Source organism: Rhipicephalus microplus, chromosome 4 (assembly GCF_043290135.1).
Source record: "Rhipicephalus microplus isolate Deutch F79 chromosome 4, USDA_Rmic, whole genome shotgun sequence".
Classification (NCBI taxonomy): Eukaryota; Metazoa; Arthropoda; class Arachnida; order Ixodida; family Ixodidae; genus Rhipicephalus; species Rhipicephalus microplus.
Window position 1 is genome coordinate 46190272 of NC_134703.1, and position 21745 is coordinate 46212016.

Below are 21745 nucleotides of genomic sequence, written 5' to 3' on the forward strand. Positions count from 1 at the left end.
CTAAGGGTGAGCTTAGTTAATGTTTTAGTGAGTATAGTAGATATATTTTTGTCGTGACGATACTTGTGATAATAATACTCCGGTACAAATAAAATTATGGTAATAATACCTTCAATGTGAATATGCTGAAATCACTTTGTCGCTGACATCATAATGTTAAATAGTTGCGTATGTGGCGTCACGCAAACATCACTGAAAAAAATTTACAAGAATATTTTTTTTTCGTGCGGTTCAGGTATTCTCATACAAGCAATTGAATTCACTCAGTTGACTTGCTTGTGCAATTCCATAAAATTTTTAAATTGAAAACCGGTGTTTTAAGGCACATTTTTAAGGCGTAAATAACGTGTGAGGCCTCCTTGTTTAGGAACAAGATTTACACAAGTTGTATGAGGCGTATATTGCGCAGTAATACACAATTGCGTTTGGCCGCTCAGCCTTTTGCTTTTAGTTCTCTTCGCGTCAAAGAGGTTGCTTCGAAGTACTCAATTTAGGCCACCGAATATGCAACCTAGAGTTTTTTTTTGTTGAGCAACACACCGACCTCCGTTCATTCACCGACCTCGTAGACAAAACCGCATCCTGAATTTAGCCTTTCTTTTAACGATGCTAATGGCATGAGCTGTTTTACGGTTATCTTTGGTAATTACAGGCCCAACATTAGTTTTGGGCATGCGTGGTTTCAATACGTGTGGTTCGAGCTAAGGTGTCTTAAATAGCGGAGTAGTTTCAACCACAGGGAATTCATTAGTTGCGTAAAAGAAATTCTCATGATGAACGCAATAAGTGGGCCAGCACTCACTCTCTTCATTCTCTACTTCATCAATTCCACCACTCCTAGTTCACGTTCACCAATCTGTCCGGTGGAGGGTGCAATAACTCAAATTGGCGAAAAAACGCTTACGAAGAAAAACGCACTAGTAGAGGGAAAGACAAAAGGGATAGAAAAGGAAAGAGACTAAAGAGAGAGAGAGAAAAAGATAGAAATAGCTTTGCAAAAAAAAACACTTCAAAGAAATAGGAAAAAAAGGAGAAAAAAGAAAGAGAGATAATGAGACCGAAAGAAACAGGAAGACACACACACACACACACACACACACACACACACACACACACACACACACACACACACACACACACACACACACACACACACACGCGCACACGCACACGCACACGCACACGCGCACACACACACACACACACACACACACATACACACACAGAGAGAGAGAGAGAGAGAGAGAGAGAGAGAGAGAGAGAGAGAGAGAAAGAGCAAAGGAACGAGCGAGAAAAGAAGCACATGGACAAGGAGAGAGAAATGAACAGATACGAGAAAAAATTGGCAAACTTATCTAGAGTAAGAAAAACAAAGAGGAACCGAAAAAGAATCGATGATGATGATATGCGGGGTTTAACGTCCCAACACCACCATATGATTATAAAAGACGTCGTAGAGAAGGGCTCCGGAAATTTCGACCATCTGGTGTTCGTTAACGTGCACCCAAGTCTGAGAACACGGGCCTACAACATTTTCGCCTTCATGGAAAGTGCAGCCGCCCCAGCCGAGATTCGACCCTGCGACCTGCGGGTCAGCAGTCGAGTCACTAGACTACCGCGGCGGGGCAACCGAGAAGGATCAGACACAAAGAATATCACACAGCTTGGCTGTTCCTACAGGCTTGCAACACTGCTATGAAGCTGAAAAATACTTCGAAAAATATCTGAAATTTGAAATATCATTTGAAAAACAGCAGGACCTTTATACATTAGAGTGCATCTCCACGCAGGCATTCGCAACAGTGGTCAGCGTGGCGCGGACGGCGCGCAATAAGGAACCCATGACTTTTCTGGGAGTGTGGATGGCGAGCTCGGACGACCGCACAAAATTCGTTGCGGAAGTCCTAAACATGAGGTAAGCCTCTGTGCTTGAAACTTTGACATACTAGTAAATAGAGCAGGAATCAATGGCTGATTCTTTACTCATATAAGTGAGTTCTAACAAGGAAGTGATACATGCTTTCACGAAAGCAATGCGCCTGAACTCGGGTGCGCATTGATGAAAACCAGAGGTAGTCAAGATTAATTCGAATGCCACCATTAATAACTGTATAGTGGGTTGTAATGGGTCATCATGCTGTGTCACATTATCATTTCGCGGGTCTGGCATGGCCAATCGCAAGAATCATTCTTAATGGCAAAGGCTAATTTATTACTGCGCACGAAGTGTTTGTAATAGATTTGCTTACGTAACAGCGCCGCGCTATGCGCGAAGAACTACAACTCACGCACACTACATAAATGCAGCAATCCTGCGCACGCAAAGCCATTATGCAGGCCCAAATGCCGCGCTGTTATGTTATATGATTTTATATTATTATTGTGATAGCAATTATAAGGGCACACTTGGCTGGATTTTGCAGCCGGCGTCAGCGTCATTCACTGTATATGTGTACGTATCTATATGTATGAAAACGCAAGAAAGAAGAAGAATAAAGAAAGCGCTCTGGCCCGCGGAATCGAACGTGGGACCTCTGCGTCGTGAAAGTGAGGCGTGAACCACTGAGCCATCCTGGAGAACGCTGTTTACTGTTAAACGGCAAGCTATTTATATCTACCACTTACCGCTGCTGTGTTTATGGCATTACCAGAAAGATGGTGCAATGAGCGCACGTCACCACATCACACAGCGGCGCCTGCTCTAATCTTCTAGGCGTACTTATCCCGGCTAAGCGAAGGGGAGCTAAACTCCCTCGCGTGCCCTTATCTCCTGGTGGCGGGGATGGGAGGGTCGTACGCCTTGGCTGGCCTCGGGCTTTACGTGGAACGATTCTGCTGTAGTTACCGGACGCACAAAAGTCACTGCAATCATTGCAGTCTCCATTCGTGATAAGCGCTCGCTTTTGAGACTCAGCGAAGTAACAATTGAGACACTTTTTCACGTGCATCCGTACCTGTGAGTACGTTTAATGCATAATTTGTGCGCGAGAAACGCGGGGCACGTTTCGATCTGCTTACCATTCTGCGCGTAACCTTTCAAATTGTTGCTATCGCGTTTATTGCTTCGCTTTTGCTGCGAAGCTGTGAGTTTTTATGAATAACATTATTATTATTATTATTATTATTATTATTATTATTGTTATTATTATTATTATTATTATGATTATTATTATTATTATTATAATTAGTTGCAGTTTTGTTTTGTTGGACGCTTACACAAGCAAGCGAAGCACGCTTGAGAGATTTTAATAGGATGTAGTTGTCTATACTAATTTAGTAGCATTGGCAGTGAATGAAAGCCTTAGCGAGTATCCCACACATTTTCATTACTTCTCTACTGTACTCAGGAACCTCTAAAAATGTACGATTTCCCCGTCGGTGCTTCGAGTGATCATTGTAGCGACCGAAAATTTCTTGAGTGCACATTACGCGCTTCTGCTATCGAAATCTTCAAACCTACTAAAATGTTTGCGTACACTGGTTCAAGAAACTTTTCCTTGTGCTTATCACTTATTTTTATAAAGAGGACCGTATACTGCCCATTGTATTTTCAACTAATTATTTATTTTTTCTCAACATACTAAGAAAAACAAGCGCTTTTTTACTCACGTCATCTTCGTTAAGTTTACGGCAGTCGATTTTGATAGAACCTATTGTAAAGGAGTTTCGCATTAAGAAGTTCTTGCATGGGGATGCTTCAGAAGTACGTTGCTAGTTTTGTCTCGTGATATAGAAGGAATTAGCTACGGCCACAATTATGGTTTATCAACTGGGGTGTTTCGCCAGCGAATTGAACTTGAGCGCTTCATAGAATAAGGCACCATGATCCGCAAGGGTGGATCCAGTGATTATGGGGCTCGGCTGCTGCCTTGAAGGCCTTGGTTTTGATCCTTGCCTTGGCGGTCGCGTACCAGTATTGACAGATATTGTAGCAGGCTTTTCATCGTATCTTACTGCGTTGTCCCGTCTACACTTGCTTAGCTTATTAACCAGGTGCAGAAAGTTCCAAACAGATCACATTCACATATTTTTGAACGTCAAGGCAATAGTTACTTTGCGCAGCAATTGTCTCGGCTCCTCCAGCATGAATACCAGTCTGTGTTATCAAATGTGTTCAGTTTTACACAAGCACGATGTTCAGTATATACCAGCCCGAGTTTTAAACCACACGGGGGATCGCAGAGGTCTTTCATATCCACATCAAACAATCATCTTGCATGAGACACCCGTCAGTAACTAATTCTGAAAAAGAAGTGTCGCTGCTGAAAGGAACAACGACTACAGCAGATATGGCGCGATATCCCCAGGCTTTTCACCTACAATGGTGCGCATGGGCAGTGAAAAACAGCATCGGTATATATCTTCTGCTTTTTTACTAGAGCTTTAAGTTGATAATAGCGCTAGTGTCGCTCCCTGTCTTCGTCTGTGCAGTGTGCCAGTCTGTGCCAGGAAAATGTTATTCTGATATAATTTCAAATAACCAAACACCTAGAATGTAGATAAGTTTCTGTCTTCTTGTTTTAAGCCGCAGGTAAGTTACTTCCTGCAGCGGTGCACTGCCACCTTGCGTGTCTATTGGAGATAAGAGCTCGTTGCAGAGAAAGAAATTTCGAGAAATTGCGGCCAACAAATCAGTACGAGCGATAAACGTCAAGCAAAGCTTGAGGAACAGCATTTGCATATGCAAATGAGAGGCGGCCGCAGAGTTTAGACCTGCTGTCAAGGGACGGCTGTCCAACTGAAAAGCTTAGAGTTTTAACCAATAGTTGTATAATATATGAATAACCCACCCAAGTGCCATTGACACCACCAGTCACTTACAGATTTGGTTTCCAGAAGCTAGTACGCTTACGAATACCTGTTTTCTGATTTTTTTTATCCCCCTAGAAACGTAACCACGCTGATCCTCCAGACGCACATCGCGAGGGCGGTCACCCGCCACCAAGACTGCGTATCCGTGCCCGTGAGTTTGATGACCAGCAGAGGCGAGTACCCTACCTATGTAAGTAAACGCGTTTTTCATCCAAAGCTAATGTGGGCTCATGATGACGTCTTCGAAGCTTTAGTCATAGTCTCCGCGGTGGCCTATTAGTATTCGGTGCTAGACTGCTGATCCGCAGATCCCTGGATCGAATGCCGGTAGCAGGGGCCGCATTTTCGGTGTAAGCGAAAATGCTTGACGCCCGTTGGTTCTTCACCTTGCTTCACTGGTAGTGTAACCGCCACCGAAGGAGTCGAAAACGGGAAGTTTCATCTACTGGAACATTAAAAAGATGACAGTTTTGACGCCACTACATCAAGATGTTTAAACCATTTCTCATCCTCTCCTTTACAATCTATGTACACATAATTTTATAGCCTTATCTAAAGAGAAGCACTGTTATAGCCCAATCGGGAGGCCGAGACGAGCTCTCCTTAGCACCGGTATAGGCTGGCGTCGACAATGTTCTTCCTTGAATTCTCCTAGCCAATCCCTAGATACATCACTACACCTCTCCGACATCGATGTTTCGTCAACATTGCTCACGCCCCTGCTTGATTTGTGGGGTTTAACGTCCCAAAACCACGATATGATTATGAGAGACGCCGTAGTGGAGGGCTCCGGAAATTTTGACCACCTGGGGTTCTTTAACGTGCACCCAAATCTGAGCACACGGGCCTACAACATTTCCGCCTCCATCGGAAATGCAGCCGCCGCAGCCGGGACTCGAACCCGCGACCTGCGGGTCAGTCTCACGCCCCTGCTGCCTTGGACCTTGGGATACTCGGCGTCAGGTGACGACCGGTTGTGGAAAGGTGCTTCAGAGTCTGTCTAAAGTGCTGTACCGACAACTCGGCAACACACGTGACACGTACAGAAATGAAAACGCTGCCACTGGTTTAGTTGTCTCAGAGGATGTGGAAGTTGCCGCCCTCTTGAAGGTTTGCTGCTGTGAATCTTCAGAAGGCACCGTCCTTGGGCTTTGTTGGTGAAATGTTATCCATTTACGACTGGCAGCGATTCGCCGAAGCCGATGCCAGCAGTCGTCACTCCGCCGGCTGTGGGTGCTGGTTTCACCAGGTCACTGTGCACCCATTATTCTTTCTTTTACGTGATGGCTGGCGTGATGTCGGCGACCTGGGGGACGGATCACAATTGGGGTAGGGCGAATTTCTAGAGATCTTTATTATGGCATCTCTCATATTCATATCGTGTGTTAAGACGTTGAACCTCACCACGCAATCAAGCTTCAGCCGTAAATGAAAGTGGGAAGGCGATAGAAGGGGTTGTAACCTGTAGGTTATGGCATTCAGTTTAGGAAACTGGGCATGCGAACACGTACGGAACACAGAAATCAGGACGGCACGAACCTTGCGTTTCCGGTTTCTGGACTTGTCTTTTGTGTTCGCATTTGCGCACCCTACCAAGTAGCTCAGCTCTGTTATTCTGGGTTATGGCCTTGTGTGTATGGCCTTGTCGATCGATATTGAGTAGCAGCACTAGCTTTATGAATAAATATTAGATTTTGAGCTGAGCAACTCTATTGAGAATAGATGCAGATGGGGGTACGGTATTAAGAATAGAGAGCCCCCATCAGCAAACTTTACTAGTTATTTAGTGGTATTTTGTGCAGAACCGTGCTGTACGTTTTATTTTTTTCTGATTATTCACGTCACAGCAGCGTCACTTCATTTAAACTCGTGCCGAACTAGAACTCTTTATCACGTCGCCATAAAATTGCTCGTTTATCACTACTTCATAAGCTCTACCATCACACACCACTTCACAAGGACTTCTTTAGACCACCCCCAGCTATCTTTCCACGCCGCGATCATCCATTTAAAATCGAACGCTTCCCTTGTCGCACATTTCGGTATGCTAGATCCTTCATACCGCCCACAATAACCGAGTGGAATGACTTACCATCGAACATTGCAACCGTCGCCGATATCGCTGCATTTCAGAACCTACTAAACGTGAGTGCAAACGTGTGAACCTTTTGCGGTATTCCCCCCCCCCCCCCTTCTTTCTTATGCATACCACGTGTGCTTGTAGTAAGCTAGATTGCGTTTTATTGTACTCTTGTGACTCTATTTCCTTCCTTGTGTCGATAAATTTAAAATTTTTTTATAGTTTCAATATTGTTTGACTCATACTATTTATTCTGATTATTTAAGACTATGCGGTAAGAATATTGACCTTTTATTTACTCTAATCTATTGAGCAGCTGTATAGTGTTTAGTTAGCGTGTTTTCTGGCCCTATTAATCATTTCATGTACCTGTATACGTTATAGCCCACCCCCCACCCTATGTAATACCATCCTGTGAGAGGGGCCCTTAAGGGTATCCTGAATAAATAAATAAAAAAAAATACACACTACTCATCATCACCACTTCATGTGATGATTAGCCGTTAATACATAGCGCTAGTGGAGATTGAGCAGTGATCGTGAGTACTGTTAGAATGCTAGCAAATACTTCAGTAAACTTCTGCGACTGAAGGATACACTTTAAAACAGCACGATCGTCATTACTAACCCATTTTTTGTTGTTTTTTATTTTTTGACGGAAATACAATTGCTTATGTTCTTATAGATTGCGGTATAAAAATACCACTGCGCTGTCTCGCAAAACAAAATAATCTCGCGTACTTTGTTGGGTACCATTGCCAGCGTAGTGCCTTAAAAGTACTTTTCCGGGTAAGCATGGCCACAGCCATGAGTGCGTGCCAGGTACCTTTCGGAGATGGCCATGATAATAGCCGAAGGTTCATGCAGCGTTCCTTTTTCCTCTTTGTTGTCTATGTATGGGCAGGCTTTGTGGCCTACCCCTTTCTTACGTGACTAGGGGGGCTGCGCCCTCCTTCTCCTACGATCCCTTAAGGCCACAATTGTTTGAAAATCTCCGAAGCCTCGACAGATGAACAATGCGCACGACTGAAAAAAAAAGAAAGTAATCAAAATTGTTGCAAAGTCTGCGTAACTACAATAAAAGGATGCAGCAAAGGCAGCAACGCGGCGTAATCGAAATCTGAGATGTTCTTGTCAGCCCAGCCGGCTCACCTAACTGACGAGTAGTTACGGTTCAAGGGACATAGCTAGCTCCATGTTCTCTTCTGCTAAAGCGGCCGTGCGCATCTTCTCAAACCTACGTAAAGCCCGAATGACCGTTCATCGTCAGACAAGAAACATTCTGCATAGAAAATTCGATACTGTTTCTCTTTTGTTAAAACACGAAAGAAGGTTACGAATTGAAGTGGCTAACAAGCGCTAGAATTTGCACGTAAAATTTTTATATAGAGCGTAAGTTTGCTATAGGGCAACTTCGCGTAATCGTAAGCGGCCACGCCGAGCGCAACCGCTCATTGCTTTGGGAAAATGTCTGTCGCAGGAAATTGCAGTGGCAGCCGCCACAAACCTGCGCGCGAAAGGAGACCGTTTCCGGATCATGTTTTCTTCGACGCTGGGCGTCATGGTCTTCGTCGGCCTCAAGAGTTCTGGCTCTCCCAAAGGCCCGAACCAGGCTTGCGAGCAAGCATTTATGATGGGCATCGACCTAACTTGCAACATGGCCCATCCGGCCGTATCTATGCAGGGCTACGACCAGCGCCAGCAATATTCTTACTTAAGCTATGAGTCTGGCAACAACATACATTATGCCTCCTACGAAAGCGAAAAGAGCTTGGCAGAAAAGGTAAGATCTCTTCGTGGTATTGTTATATGCCCTTCAGGCACTCATTATAACGCGATGCCCAGGAGTGCGTTAATTTTACATAGCGCAATTCTAACATGCTCAATGCTGCTTTTTAAGATAGAAAATAAATGAATGTGCTGTTTTGTGTGAGGTTCAATGACGTATCTTGTTAGTATGTAATCAAATATTTTTTTACGTTTGCAGGTAGTCACGTTCCGTTAGAATGTATTACTTTTGACTTTTGTTCTGAAGCGTGCCACGTCAAACGATCCATTCTACACCACTGTACCAAAGTGACTGATCACAGCCTTACACCGTACACTGAGGTTAGGTCAGGAAATTTTGTATAGGAAAGGCTGCGTTCATCCAATGATTAGTGTATCCTGCCCTGTTTTCACCCCAAGTATACACGACTATAGCATAAATGGGTTGCCTACAGAGACGTGGTTTCAACCACTGAAGGCGACATAAGAAAGGGAAGTTTATTGTACTGTAGCGAAGCCTCCGAACTCTGAAATGGGTCGAACTCTTGAGTTTCATACGAAATTTTGCCACGATCATATCACCGCTGACGAAGCTCCTTGGAAGTAACGGGCCCTTCAATTCGTGGTCATCCGAGTGCAACGACGCGTTCGCGAAGCTCCGCCATTTGTTGACGTCGCCTCCCATTCTACGCCACTACGACCCCACAGTCCCAACGGAGCTGCACACGGACGCCAGCGGTGTAGGCCTCGGCGCTGTCCTGGCGCAGCGAAAACCCGGATTCCCTGAATATGTCGTAGCATATGCAAGCCGTACGCTCACGAGAGCCGAGAAAAACTACACCGTCACGGAGAAAGAGTGCCTGGCGATCGTCTGGGCCCTTACAAAGTTTCTACCTTATTTGTATGGCCGCCCATTCGATGTTGTCACCGACCATCATGCACTATGCTGGCTTTCATCATTGAAGGATCCCTCAGGCCGTCTCGCCCGTTGGGCTCTTCGCTTACAAGACTACGACATCCGCGTGCTGTACCGCAACGAACGCCAGCATGCTGACGCCGACGCTCTCTCGCGCTCCCCTCTGCCTGAAGGTGATGTGCTCTGCTCAGTATCCTCGACTGCTGTTTCTGACATTGATGTTGACATCATCGCTACCGAACAGCGAAAGGATAATTGGATTGGCCCGCTCATCGACATGCTCTCTGATCCATCCGCAACGCTATCCACGCGTGCCTTGCGTCGTCAAGCTCGCCATTTCGCCATTCGTGACGGCCTCCTACACCGACGCAATTACGACGCCGACGGCCGGCAGTGGTTACTCGTGATACCCCGCAGTCTGTGGTCAGAGATATGTGAATCCTTCCATTCTGATCCGCAATGCGCGCACTCTGGGGTATTCAAAACCAACCTTCGCATTCGACAACGCTACTTCTGGCGCAGGATGTACCATTATGTGCAGCAGTTCGTTCGCTCTTGCCTCAGTTGCCAACGCCGTAAACCGTCAGCCCACATGTCGCACGCCGGTCTGCAACCGTTACCTTGCCCTGACCGTCCCTTTGGGCGTGTAGGTATCGATTTGTATGGACCACTTCCTCTGAAGTCGGCTGGTAACCGCTGGGCCATCGTTGCCGTTGACCATTTAACGCGATACGCCGTAACCGCCGCTCTCCCTGCGGCTACTGCGCGCTATGTTGCGTCCTTCCTGCTGCATCAATTTATACTGCGCCACGGACCCCCCCAAGAGCTTCTCAGCGATCGAGGCCGTGCCTTCTTGTCGGAAGTCGTCGAAGCCATTCTGACGAAGTGCCATTCTGTCCACCGCAAAACTACTGCTTACCACCCACAGACGAATGGCCTCACCGAACGCTTTAACCACACCCTCGGCGACATGCTTTCTATGTACGTCGCTGCCAACCACACTAATTGGGATAATATACTGCCCTTCGTCACCTACGCCTACAACACCGCCCCTCAGAGCACGACTGGTTTTTCACCTTTCTACTTGCTAGAGCGGTTGACTGGGCTAGTTGGTATGGCATACTTGGGTTTTAGCAGCGCGAAAAATGCACGAAAGACAAGAAAGGGACGAGACAAGCACTGCTTGTCTCGTCCCTTTCTTGTCTTTTGTGCATTTTTCGCGCTGCTAAAACCCAAGTATTCTACTTGCTGTACGGAAGGCACCCGTCGCACACCATGGACACGATACTCCCGTACACGCCGGATCCATCTGAGTGTACACCTATTTCCAAGACAGCCAGGCTTGCTGAAGAGTGTCGCGAGCTTACCAAGACTTTTACGACGCAAGAGCAAGAGCGGCAGAAGAGTATTCGTGATGGATCCACCACTTCTGAGCCCACGTTCCTTCCTGGTGCGCTTGTATGGCTCTCGATCACGACCTCTGCAGCTGGCCTCTCTTCCAAACTACGCCCTAAATACGAAGGCCCCTACCGTGTCATCGAGCGCACCTCACCCGTCAACTATCTGATCGAACCCGTTGAACAATCTTCGGACATGCGCCGCCGTGGGCGAGACATCGTCAACGTGGAGCACCTGAAGGCTTATTATGACCCGCTCATAGTAACAAGCTGTTAGGTCGCCAGGCAGCTCCCTCTTCGACCCCGGGGTAATTGTAGCGAAGCCTCCGAACTCTGAAATGGGTCGAACTCTCGAGTACCTTCTAGTGAAGTTACCCAACAAGGACGCCGCTCGCGCTGAGAGCCCGTGCTTGGCTGTGACTGTCGCCATTGCATATTCTCGCTCGTTACCGGCTAATAAACGCCTTAACAGTACTTTTAACTTGTGAGCTTTTATAACGAGCCTGTTTTGGTAGCTGAATCGAATGCTCAATACCCAGCGTTGGCGAGCGTACAGATATGTGGACCTCGAAGCTGCCTCCGTTACACGTATATTTGCATGTGCTGTTCTTCCAATAACTGGTGCCCTCTCGTTTGTTTGGCACGTCGGTAATCAGACCTTCCCGATATCGCACTCTAACATATTTCTAATGGTGTTACTCGTTAATTCATGTCGCTACATGTAATTGTTTCGCGAATATGAATACACCATCGTCCTTGTTGTCAGTGAAGGAAAAAAAAAGCATGCTTTTCCGGGCATGATGGAAGAAAAAGTAGGATGGAGCATAGCACAAAGAGAAAAAAACTAACATAGAAAAACAGAGAAGGAAAAAAAATGGGCGCCATATTAGCATGTTAATCTGCAAATGTCGTCGAAAGACGATAGTCTTGCGTTTGGAGAGAGTGAACAAAACGTTTATTTGATGTACTGTGCAAGAAAATCGGTGAATGGTATTCTGGAGGCGCTGCGTTAGAGTGCCTCGAGCGTACAGCGGAGGTGAACGAGCGCATGAAATCACTCGTGAGACATGAGCGCTATCTGGTAGTTATCCTGGAAAACGAAGCGGGTGGTGTGCGCGCTTGTCTCTGAGGTGATAATGTCTAGAACGCAAGTTGACGGGTAGGGGCCGCCAACGTGTCGTCTAGCGAAGCGGTGGAAACACTCGCCTTTTCGGACAAGCGTTGCATGGTCAGCGCAGCGTGATAAATGCTACGGTACTTAGAATTACTTATGTATGCCTTTTCTAGTAAAAACTACACATACATAATATTGACGTGTTGTTATGGCGCCTCAGACATGTGCAATAATTGCTTTTTAATTGACAATCGCACAAGCATGAACGCTGAACCTTGAGCAGTATTTCTGAGCGCTGCGGATGGGGTAGACCATTAGGAGTATCGTTTAGTCACTTTGGCGCCTTTTAGAGTACCGTTAAAGGTGAACAAACAGATAACTGTACAGACAGATAGACCAAAAGTTTTCGCCGAAGGTCCCCAAGAAAGACTATCGTCTTTAAAAAGTACTGAAAAGGACAAAAGAATGAAAGAGAAAAAGAGTGTAAGAGAAAGAAAGAACAAAGGTTGTTAGACCAGGCACGTGCACGCTCATCTTTGCTATATATATATATATATATATATATATATATATATATATATATATATATATATATATATATATATATATATATATATATATAATCATATATATATATATATATATATATATATATATATATATATATATATATATATATATATATATATATATTCGCAGTGATGACGCACGTACAATGTGATTTTATTGACGTTTCGGCGGCGGGTTCGGTCTTCATCAGAATACAGAGTATGGCATGTGTGCTATTTATATACATGCGCCTATCAATAGGATAAAAAATTGGCCCCTTATCTGTATGTTTTGCAAATGTCGTTTAAAGACGATAGACTTGCATATGGAGACAGTAACCAAGACATTTATTTGATGTTCTGCGCAAGAAAATTGGTGAGTGGTTCTGGATGCGCTGCGTTAGAGTGCCTCGAGCATGCAGCGGATGCGAACGAGTGCATCAAGTCACGTCACACGTGAGACATGAGCGCCATCTGGCAGTTTTCTTAGGAAACAAAGCGCGATGTTTTGAGACGGGTGTGCGCGCCCTTCTCAGAGGTGATAAGGTGTAGAACGCATGGTTACGAGTAGGTGCCACCACCATCTCATCTTAGCAAAGCGTGGGAAACACTCGCCGTTCCGTGCAAGCGTTGCATGGTTAGCACTGCGTGATAAGTGCTATGGTCCTTAAAATTGTATTTGCGTGTTCTAGTAACAGACGCACATGCAGAATATTTACGTGTTGTTATAATGCCCCAGACATGCGCAATAATTGCTTTTTAATTGAAAATTGCACAAGCATGAACGCTCAATCTTGAGCAGCAATTGGTGGGTGCTGCGTATGGGGTCGGCCGTATCAAGTACCCGATGTTGTTAAGAGTGGACAAACAGACAAATGCAAAGGCAGGCAGACAAACAGAAAGACAGACAGACAGACAGACAGACAGACAGACAGAGAGACCAAATTTTTTTCGTCGAAGGTCCCCAAAAAAGACTATCGTCTTTAAAATATGAAAACCGACATGAAAGGCGATGTATGGACATATATAAATGATGCAAGTGGCACGATTTGAAGGGCACCAGATACACGTGTAAAAAGATATCATTTCAATGAGAGAGCGCGTGGTGAGCACGTTGTTTACAAATAAAAAATAAAACGCATAGAAGATAAAACGCATAACATGAAGAGTAGTTCGACCGGTAATAGCAAGGTGAAAAAAAAATGAAGAAGAAATAAAATAAGACAAGAAACAAAGAGCTATATAAAAGATGTTACAAAGGTGCTACGTAATCAACCGATACACCTGTCTTGAAATGGACAAGTGGGGCAAGGTATTAGCATGTATTAGCTTTTCTCTCTTTTTTGTTTCCGCCGAAGGAAGATCCGGTGCGAACAGAGAGAGAGAGAGAGAGAGAGAGAGAGAGAGAGAAAAGCAACTTTATTTAGGTGAAAAAAAAATTCACAGAGGAATGGCAATCAGGCCGTGCCTGACCGCCACCTCCTCAGCTCGCTGTATCGCCCGGAGCTGTACTTCTAGGCTCGTATCTCGGAGTACTCTTTTCCATGCCTCGGACGAGGGAGGGGTCAGGAGATCAGGTGGGGGTAGATACTCGCTGCAGTTCCATAGTATATGGGAGAGGGAGGCGACAGAGCCACATTTTGAGCAATGCGGACTGAACAGATCGGGTACATGTGTGCGTTGTTATGAATTTTGCCCTGTCGCGATGGTAGCGGTGGCCAAGAGCGGCGAGCCGTCGAGCGGACTTCGCTGAAGCCTTAGCCCGAAGGAGAAACAGGGAGGCGATCCGTTTTGAAAACAGCAACAAAAGGTAGCGTTTACTGTAGCAGGTTGTCGTTTGTACAGAGACGGCCAGCACGACAACGTCGGCTGGGGCAAAATCTCCTAACATGGGGCCGGCACGGCCTTAAATAGCGTTTTGGGACTCTTCTGCGAGACCAGTTCCCCGGAACGGCACAGTGGCTCGGCTGAGGAGACGCAGCCCTACCCGGAACTGCAAAGTGGTTCGGCGGAGGAAGCGACGTTATCCCCGGAACTGCACGGTTCTTCTGCACGGAAGGCGGCGCTGCGAGGGGGGGGGGAGACAATTCGTCGGAACAGGGCTCGATCTCGTGAGACGTGCTCCCGAACGAGGAACATGTCTGTGGCACAACAGCGTATACCCGCAGGCACGGGAACGAGTTCGTTTGGAGCCGGCGCCTAGTGATTTCTTGTGGTTTCGTGAGTTTGGGATGCGGTGGTCATTTTGTTCGACGTTCGAGGCGTTAGTGCTGAGGAATCTTGTGATAACATATGAGGGGCTCGCCGGTGTTCACTGGGTTCGTGGCGGGGCTCACCGCTTGGTTGACGAATTTTCAGGCTTCTCGGTGGGCAGCCTCGTTCCCCAGGTTTCCTGCGTGCGCCGTACCCAAATAAGAGATGTGGGAGGCGGATCCTCGTCCTCGAGGTAAGCGAGGGATTCAAGGGCGCGCACGGAATGCTGTGTGAGGCTGCATGTCCGATATTAAAGATGATAGTCTTTCTTGGGGACCTTCGAGTGAGTGAGTGAAACAACTTTATTCGGTCCACAATAGACGCGAGTAAACTCAGCGTCGCCTGGCTAGGCCCACTCGGGGACCATCAGGTTAAACCTGACGGCCCTCGCGCGGGCCCTCTGGACGGCCAGGATTTGAGAGGTCTGGTCCTGGGCCTTAATGAGTCGCTTCATTTTCTCTTGGGTGAAAGGGGGACCGGCAGAGGCGCAGCCCCACAGTACATGCTCGAAGTCCGCATAACCACCACACAGGGGGCAGTCCGGGCTTGGAAACCGTTCAGGGTACATTGTGTGCAGTGCCGCAGGGCTCGGGTAAGTGTTTGTTTGTAGCAGTCAGAGAGTAACAGCTTGGGCCCTGCATAGCGAGGAGTGTGGTAGAGGCAGCAGTCTTCTTGACAGATAGTGGTGCTTGCATATCTCGTTGTACGAGCAGAGAGGCTCAGGTCGCCCAGGAGATGACGCGTTACCCGGCACACGGTCAGTCAAACCTCGTGCAGCCGAGTGCGCCTCCTCGTTAGGATTGAGCGAGGCACCCTCAATGGTTCCAAGGTGCGCAGGAAACCAGACCAATGATTGATTTTTGATGTCTTTGACTTTTTGAATAATCTGTAGGACCTGGGGAGCCACCATGCCCATCTGGAAGGCCTTGATAGCGGCCTTAGAGTCTGAATAAATTGTGTCATGTACACCGTCCGTCAATGCAAGAGCAATGGCAACCTGCTCTGCAACGCTGGAACTAGAAGTGCGGATGGTAGCGCAGCTGATGACTCTGCAATCACAGTCGACGACCACTGAGGAGAAGGCTTCTTCTTGAATGTACGAAGCAGCATCGACGAAGCAGGCTCGATCCTTGTCCAAGCGGGCACTGGCGAGCAGAGATTTACCCCTGACTCGTCTTCGTGCTTCGTTGTAGGTTGGATGCATATTGCGCGGCATCCGCGCAATCTGGATCTTGGATCTTACGTCGTTGGGCAGCTTCACAGCGTCAGGACCGACAACCGTGGCGTTTCGTCCCAGCATGCCGAGTATGGCTCTACCCGTTGGGGTGCCAGACAGTCTGACAAACTGTGCAAACTCTTGGGCTTCGACAATTTCTTCGAACGTGTTGTGGATTCCCAACTTCAGGAGGTCTTCCGTGTGCGTTCGAACGGGAATGCCAAGGGCCAGCTTGAAGACTCTTCTGATTAGGGCATTGATTTTGTTGCGCTCCGACACGAGCCAGTTGTGCATAGCCGCCGAATAAGCGAGGTGGCATAGCACGAATGCGTGGATAATCCGGATCAGATTGTCCTCCCTGATTCCGCGGTGCCTGTTAGTGATTCTTCGAATCAGTCCGAGGGCGCTTTCGGTCTTGGAACAAATGCGTTTGACGGCGGCTCCATTGGCTCCGTTAGACTCGATAAACATTCCAAGGACCCTGATAGTGTCCACCCGCGGAACTGGGGAGCCGTTACCGGTGAATAACGTAATGTGGCTCTCCATTGCTGGCTTCCAGGACCGGTGAGAACCGCCTCTGGGCCTCTTCTTATACAGTAAGAGCTCGGACTTAGCGGGCGAGCACCTTAGCCCGGTGGGGATGAGATAGCGCTCCGTCACATCGATGGCCTCTTGCAAAGCACTCTCGACCTGACCCTCACATCCACTGAGGCACCAGATGGTGATGTCGTCTGCGTAGATCGTGTGGTTAATGTTCGGGATTTTGTTCAAGGCCCTCGACAGGTTGATCATGCAGATATTGAACAGCGTCGGGGAGATCACCGCCCCCTGAGGTGTCCCTTTTGGCCCAAGGGTAATTTCGTGGGTAAAAAAATCGTCAATCTTCAGTCTTGTGGACCACGACGAAAGGAAGGAGCGCACAAAATTGTACGCCCGCTTGCCGACGTGAAACTCAGACAAGCTCTTGAGAATAAAGACGTGTGATATGTTGTCAAAAGCCTTTTCCAAATCCAATCCAAGAATCGCCTTGGTGTCGGCGGAGCCGGAGTCAATGACCTGGTGCTTGATCAGCTTCATGGCGTCCTGAGTCGAGAGCCCCGACCGAAAGCCAATCATGTTGTGGGTATAGCATTCGTTAGACTCGAAGTGGTCAGTGAGGCGGTTGAGCATGGCGTGCTCGGCCACCTTCCCGACGCACGACGTCAACGAGATTGGCCTAAGATTCTCGATGCTCGGTGCCTTACCCGGCTTGGGTATCAGTACTGTGCAGGCCGCTTTCCAGCTCTTGGGAATGAGACCGCTGCGCCAGATTTCGTTGATCTTGTCTGTAAGAAACTCGATCGAGTCGTCGTCGAGGTGCTTGAGCATTTTGTTGGCTACCCCATCTGGCCCAGGGGCGGATCTGCTATTGAGGGATGCGAGAACCCGCTTGACCTCAGCCACGGTGAAGTCCTCGTCCATCGATGGCTCGTCGCGCCCCTCGTAGTCGGGAAACTGGGGAGGTACCGGATCGTCCGTGGCCGCCAGGTACTTGTCTATGAGCTTCTCCGTGATCGCCTCATCTGGAGTTGAGTCGGTGGCCAAATGGACAGCTTTCGTCAAAGTTCTCTTCTGATTGGACTTGGTGTTGCCGTCGTGCAGTAGGTGTTTGAGGAGTCTCCAGCTTTTAACGGTCTTGAGTTGGCCCTCCATAGAATCACAGAGCTCATCCCATTGCTGCTTGCATAAGACCTTGCAATGATCTCCTACCGTTTTGTTAATTTCGGACATTTTCTTGCGAAGTCTTCTGTTATGGCACTGAGTCTTCCATCTCGCGAGCAGTGCCTGCTTGGCTTCCAACAGATGCGCGAGCCTACTGTCCATCCTGTCCACCTCCAGATCGGTTGTTATCTCTTTGGTGGCGCTGGCCACATCTTCTTTTAACTCGTCGCACCAAGAGTCTAGGTCCGCATCCGGGGAAAGGGCGCGCTCGGAGCGGTTGGCTCGGAACAAGTCCCAGTCGATGAACTTAAAGGTCCTCGTCTTGTTGCGGGCAACCTCTATGAGCACTTCGATGATGCAATGATCGCTACCGAGGTCGATAGCTGTGTTGGTCCATTTGAAGTTTTCCAGACTCTTGACAAAGGTGAGATCCGGGGTTGTATCTCGGCACACCGAGTTCCCTCTCCTGGTCGGGAAGTCCTTATTGGTTACCAGTGTCAGATCTTCCTCCGTTGCCGTGAGCCATATGTCTCTACCCTTCTTCGTATTGGTGAGGTAACCCCACGCCTGATGCTGGGCATTGAAGTCCCCCATGACGACAAGAGGTTGACAGCCGGCAAAATGCACGGCCTTCTTCAGAAGACCACCAGCCCTGGCTCTGTGTACGCTGGGCCTGCAGTAGACATTTAATATGAAAATACTGTGCCTTCGTAAGCACCGCTTAGGGGGGTCGACTAGGAGTTCCGTCATGACGTACTCGACCCCATTGTCCGCTGGACCGAGGTCTCGCTGAATGCACGTCAACCTTTTACTGACCAGAGTGGCCACCCCCCTTCCCCCTTCAGTGGAAGCCACAGTGACGAAACCAGGGAGCCTGATGTGTGATGATGTGATCGTTTCTTGCAAGGTGATAACTTGGGGTTTATCCTTTATGCCTTTTAGGTATTGTCGCAGGGTCGCCCGTTTGCTGACGAACCCTGCGCAATTCCACTGCCACATTGTTATGACGTTAGTTTCGTTATCCATGTTTGGGCTTGGGGATGGGTTTCGAGAGGGCCGCCTGCAGGATGGCACCCTCTGTCGGCGGGGCAATGACACTGTTCAAGTTTGGGACTGGTGTTGTCGATGTGCTTGGCGAAAATCCGTGGTGGGTCCCCTCCAGTCTAAGTATTCTCTCGCTGAGGGCGACCAGACCCAGCGGGGGGTGCGCGATCATTTCTTGTACTTGAGAGAGGCCTGACTGTATGTTGGAGATGGCCTTCTTGAGTTCGAGTCTCGTCTTCCCTTGAGCTATCCAGGGCGCGACGCTTCACTGCACCCGCCTTGGGGGGAGCCTCCGCCGTGTCCATGGCCGACGAACTCGTGGCGGCCGGAGGAGCCGGCGGTTTGAGCGCCAATTTTCGTATTTCGGCTATCTCGGTGGCTAGCCGACTGATTTCCTGCTTGAACTGGGCGTTTTCTTTCCTAAGACTATCATTGGAACGCCTAAGCTCTTTGAGCTCGTTCGTGAGACACGGGTCGTGCGAGTCCTGGGAGTTGGACGCCTGCGCTTGGTTGCCACGGGCCCTATCGGCCCACGTTAGATAGGACTTGCCTTTACCACCGGAGGGGGTGTTGGATCTTCGCCTGTTGGACGAGCCGCTCCGGGTGCGGCACGTGGAGTGGCCTCTGGAGCCGGAGCGTGCTGGAGAAGGCGATGATGGTCGTGATCTTGGGGCAGAGCGGCTTTTGGAGCCCCGTCGGCTCATGGAGCGACCTCGCGAGCGCGAGCGTCGTTTTCCCCTAGGGCTAGGGCTACATGAGGCTTGAGAATAGGAGGATCGAAGGATCGACTGCGGGGGGAGCTCTTCTTGCTGTCTGGCGCGCTCGAAGCGTCATCGGCGAACAATGTACGGAGTCTTGAATCTATGCGCACATTCTTTACTGGCAGTAAGGTGCGGACCGCCACAGAACTTGCATATTGGGGTGCATTGGTGCTGCTCATCAGGGTTTGGAAGGCCGCATCCCCGACAGACGACGTCGCTAGGTGTTGGACAGACATCGGCGCGATGCCCGAGTCTTCCGCAGGCGTGGCATACGTCCACTTGCTTTGTATATAGGGAACATTTCAACAGGAGCGTTCCGTACCTGACAAAATTCGGTACCCGGTGCCCGTCAAAAAAGGCGATGATCACAGTCTCCGTCTGAGCAATTCTCTTAGCTGCCAGTGCGAGCGGGTTTTTCTGGTTAACGATCTTGCCATCCAGCGTCGCAGGGTCGTCTTGCAACGGTATGCCACGTATGACCCCCTTGCACGTGGAGTGTGGGGCAGTCTCGTACGCGCAGAGTTCGTGGATGTTGCCCGAGATGCGGATTTGCTTGTGGCGGGAGTATCGATCGGCATTTTCCCGTCTAGGAGTGCTGGCCACCATAATGTTTTGCTGTAAGTTAGGGCACAGAGTGTCTTGTGAGAGCTCCTCGGGTCTGATGCCGGCGGCTGCAAGTATAGCGTCAGCCACCGCAGCCGCTCCAATTTTGGAGATATTCAGTCCACCTCTTGGTCGAATGACGATTTTGGTGTCTTCTTTGGGAAGAACCGGCATTCGGCCTGCCCTAATAATCTTGGACTTCAGCGCTGCGCCGCTATGCTTGTCGCCACGGGACGCCGAAAGCGTTGCCGCGGCGTTCGGGCCACCTCCCCGCGATTTGGCGTTAACTCTTCTGGCGCCCGCAGTTTGCCATCCCTGGTCTTGAGTGACTTCCTCCGGGGAAATGTTTTCTCCCTCTACTCGATATTCCATCATGGTAACGGGCGAGTGGCGCCGAGGCACCCCTGAGGCCGGCTGGGTGGCCTAGCTGAGCTAGGCCTAGGCCTGGTCTCCGAAGTGCTCGTTAGGTGAGACGCCGCCGACGGAGGCACACAAATGTCCGTAAAATGGTGAAAAATCACTCACTGTGGCAAAAGAGGGTGTCCGCGTGGTCCTTAGAACTTCGCGGAAAAGATTTGCACAAATAAACATGGATACTCGACGACAAAATGCTAGAAAAGTTGGCAAAATCCGGGAGCCGACGCGAGCACGTCTTGACTCGCCGCCGCCAGCGTCTCAACCCGCTCTGGGGACCTTCGACGCAAAAATTTTGCCTGTCTGTCTTTACATTTGCCTGTTTGTCCACTCTTACCGGCATCGAGTACTTGAAACGGCCGACCCCATCCGCAGCGACCACCAATGTTGCTCAAGGTTGAGCGTTCATGCTTGTGAAATTGTCAATTAAAAGGCAATTATTGCGCATGTCTGGGGCACCGTAACAACACGCATATATTCTGCCTATGCATCTCTTACTAGAAAACGCATACATAAGTAATTCTAAGGACCGCAATCAAGGACCGAATTTAAGGACCGCAGCGCTTACCATGCAACGCTTGCACTGAACGGGAAGTGTTTCCAACGCTTTGCTAAGACGAGATGGTGGTGGCACCTACCCGTCGCCTCGCGTTCTACACCTTATCACCTCTGAGACAGGCGCGCATGGCCACGTGCTTTGTTTTCTAAAAGAAACTGCCAGATGGCGCTCATGGCTCACGTGTGATAGAGTTACTATATATTGCCACGTTCTATTTCCTAAGCTTTTGTTATCGTCCTAAAACACCACACGATTCTCAGCGCAAACCGCGCCTGCAGTTTTCGAGAAGGTTCCAGACTGTAGTAGATCATTCAGATGTCACGGGGTCGTGACGTGGCCGAAGACAGGAGACTTCGTGTTGGGATTTAACTGTTTATTTGGGCGAACCTGTGCCCGGTAAACAGAAAGTCCAATTACAGCAGCAGTCTCGCACAGATAGCAGTCTCGGACTGATAGCGGCGAACGGAGCGTCGGCCTTCGATCAACAACTGACAAGCGGCAAAGCGCGTCGGCATTTTGTACTCTTGCCGTCGAATGTTCTAGCGTTATCACTGGCGGTG

The 21745-nt window shown here is 48.6% G+C and overlaps 1 protein-coding gene across 3 annotated transcripts in view; it reads left to right on the forward strand.

The window, feature by feature from the left end:
* LOC142814261 (uncharacterized) overlaps positions 1–21745 on the forward strand; it is a 52267-nt gene that overhangs the window by 19511 nt on the left and 11011 nt on the right. For 2 of the 3 annotated variants that reach the window (XM_075892702.1, XM_075892703.1), the window contains exons 8-10: positions 1791–1915; positions 4888–5002; positions 8373–8675. In XM_075892702.1, the coding sequence (XP_075748817.1) occupies positions 1791–1915; positions 4888–5002; positions 8373–8675 (543 nt within the window). The remainder of the gene's footprint in view (positions 1–1790; positions 1916–4887; positions 5003–8372; positions 8676–21745) is intronic. The other variant, XM_075892705.1, reaches the window with a different exon arrangement.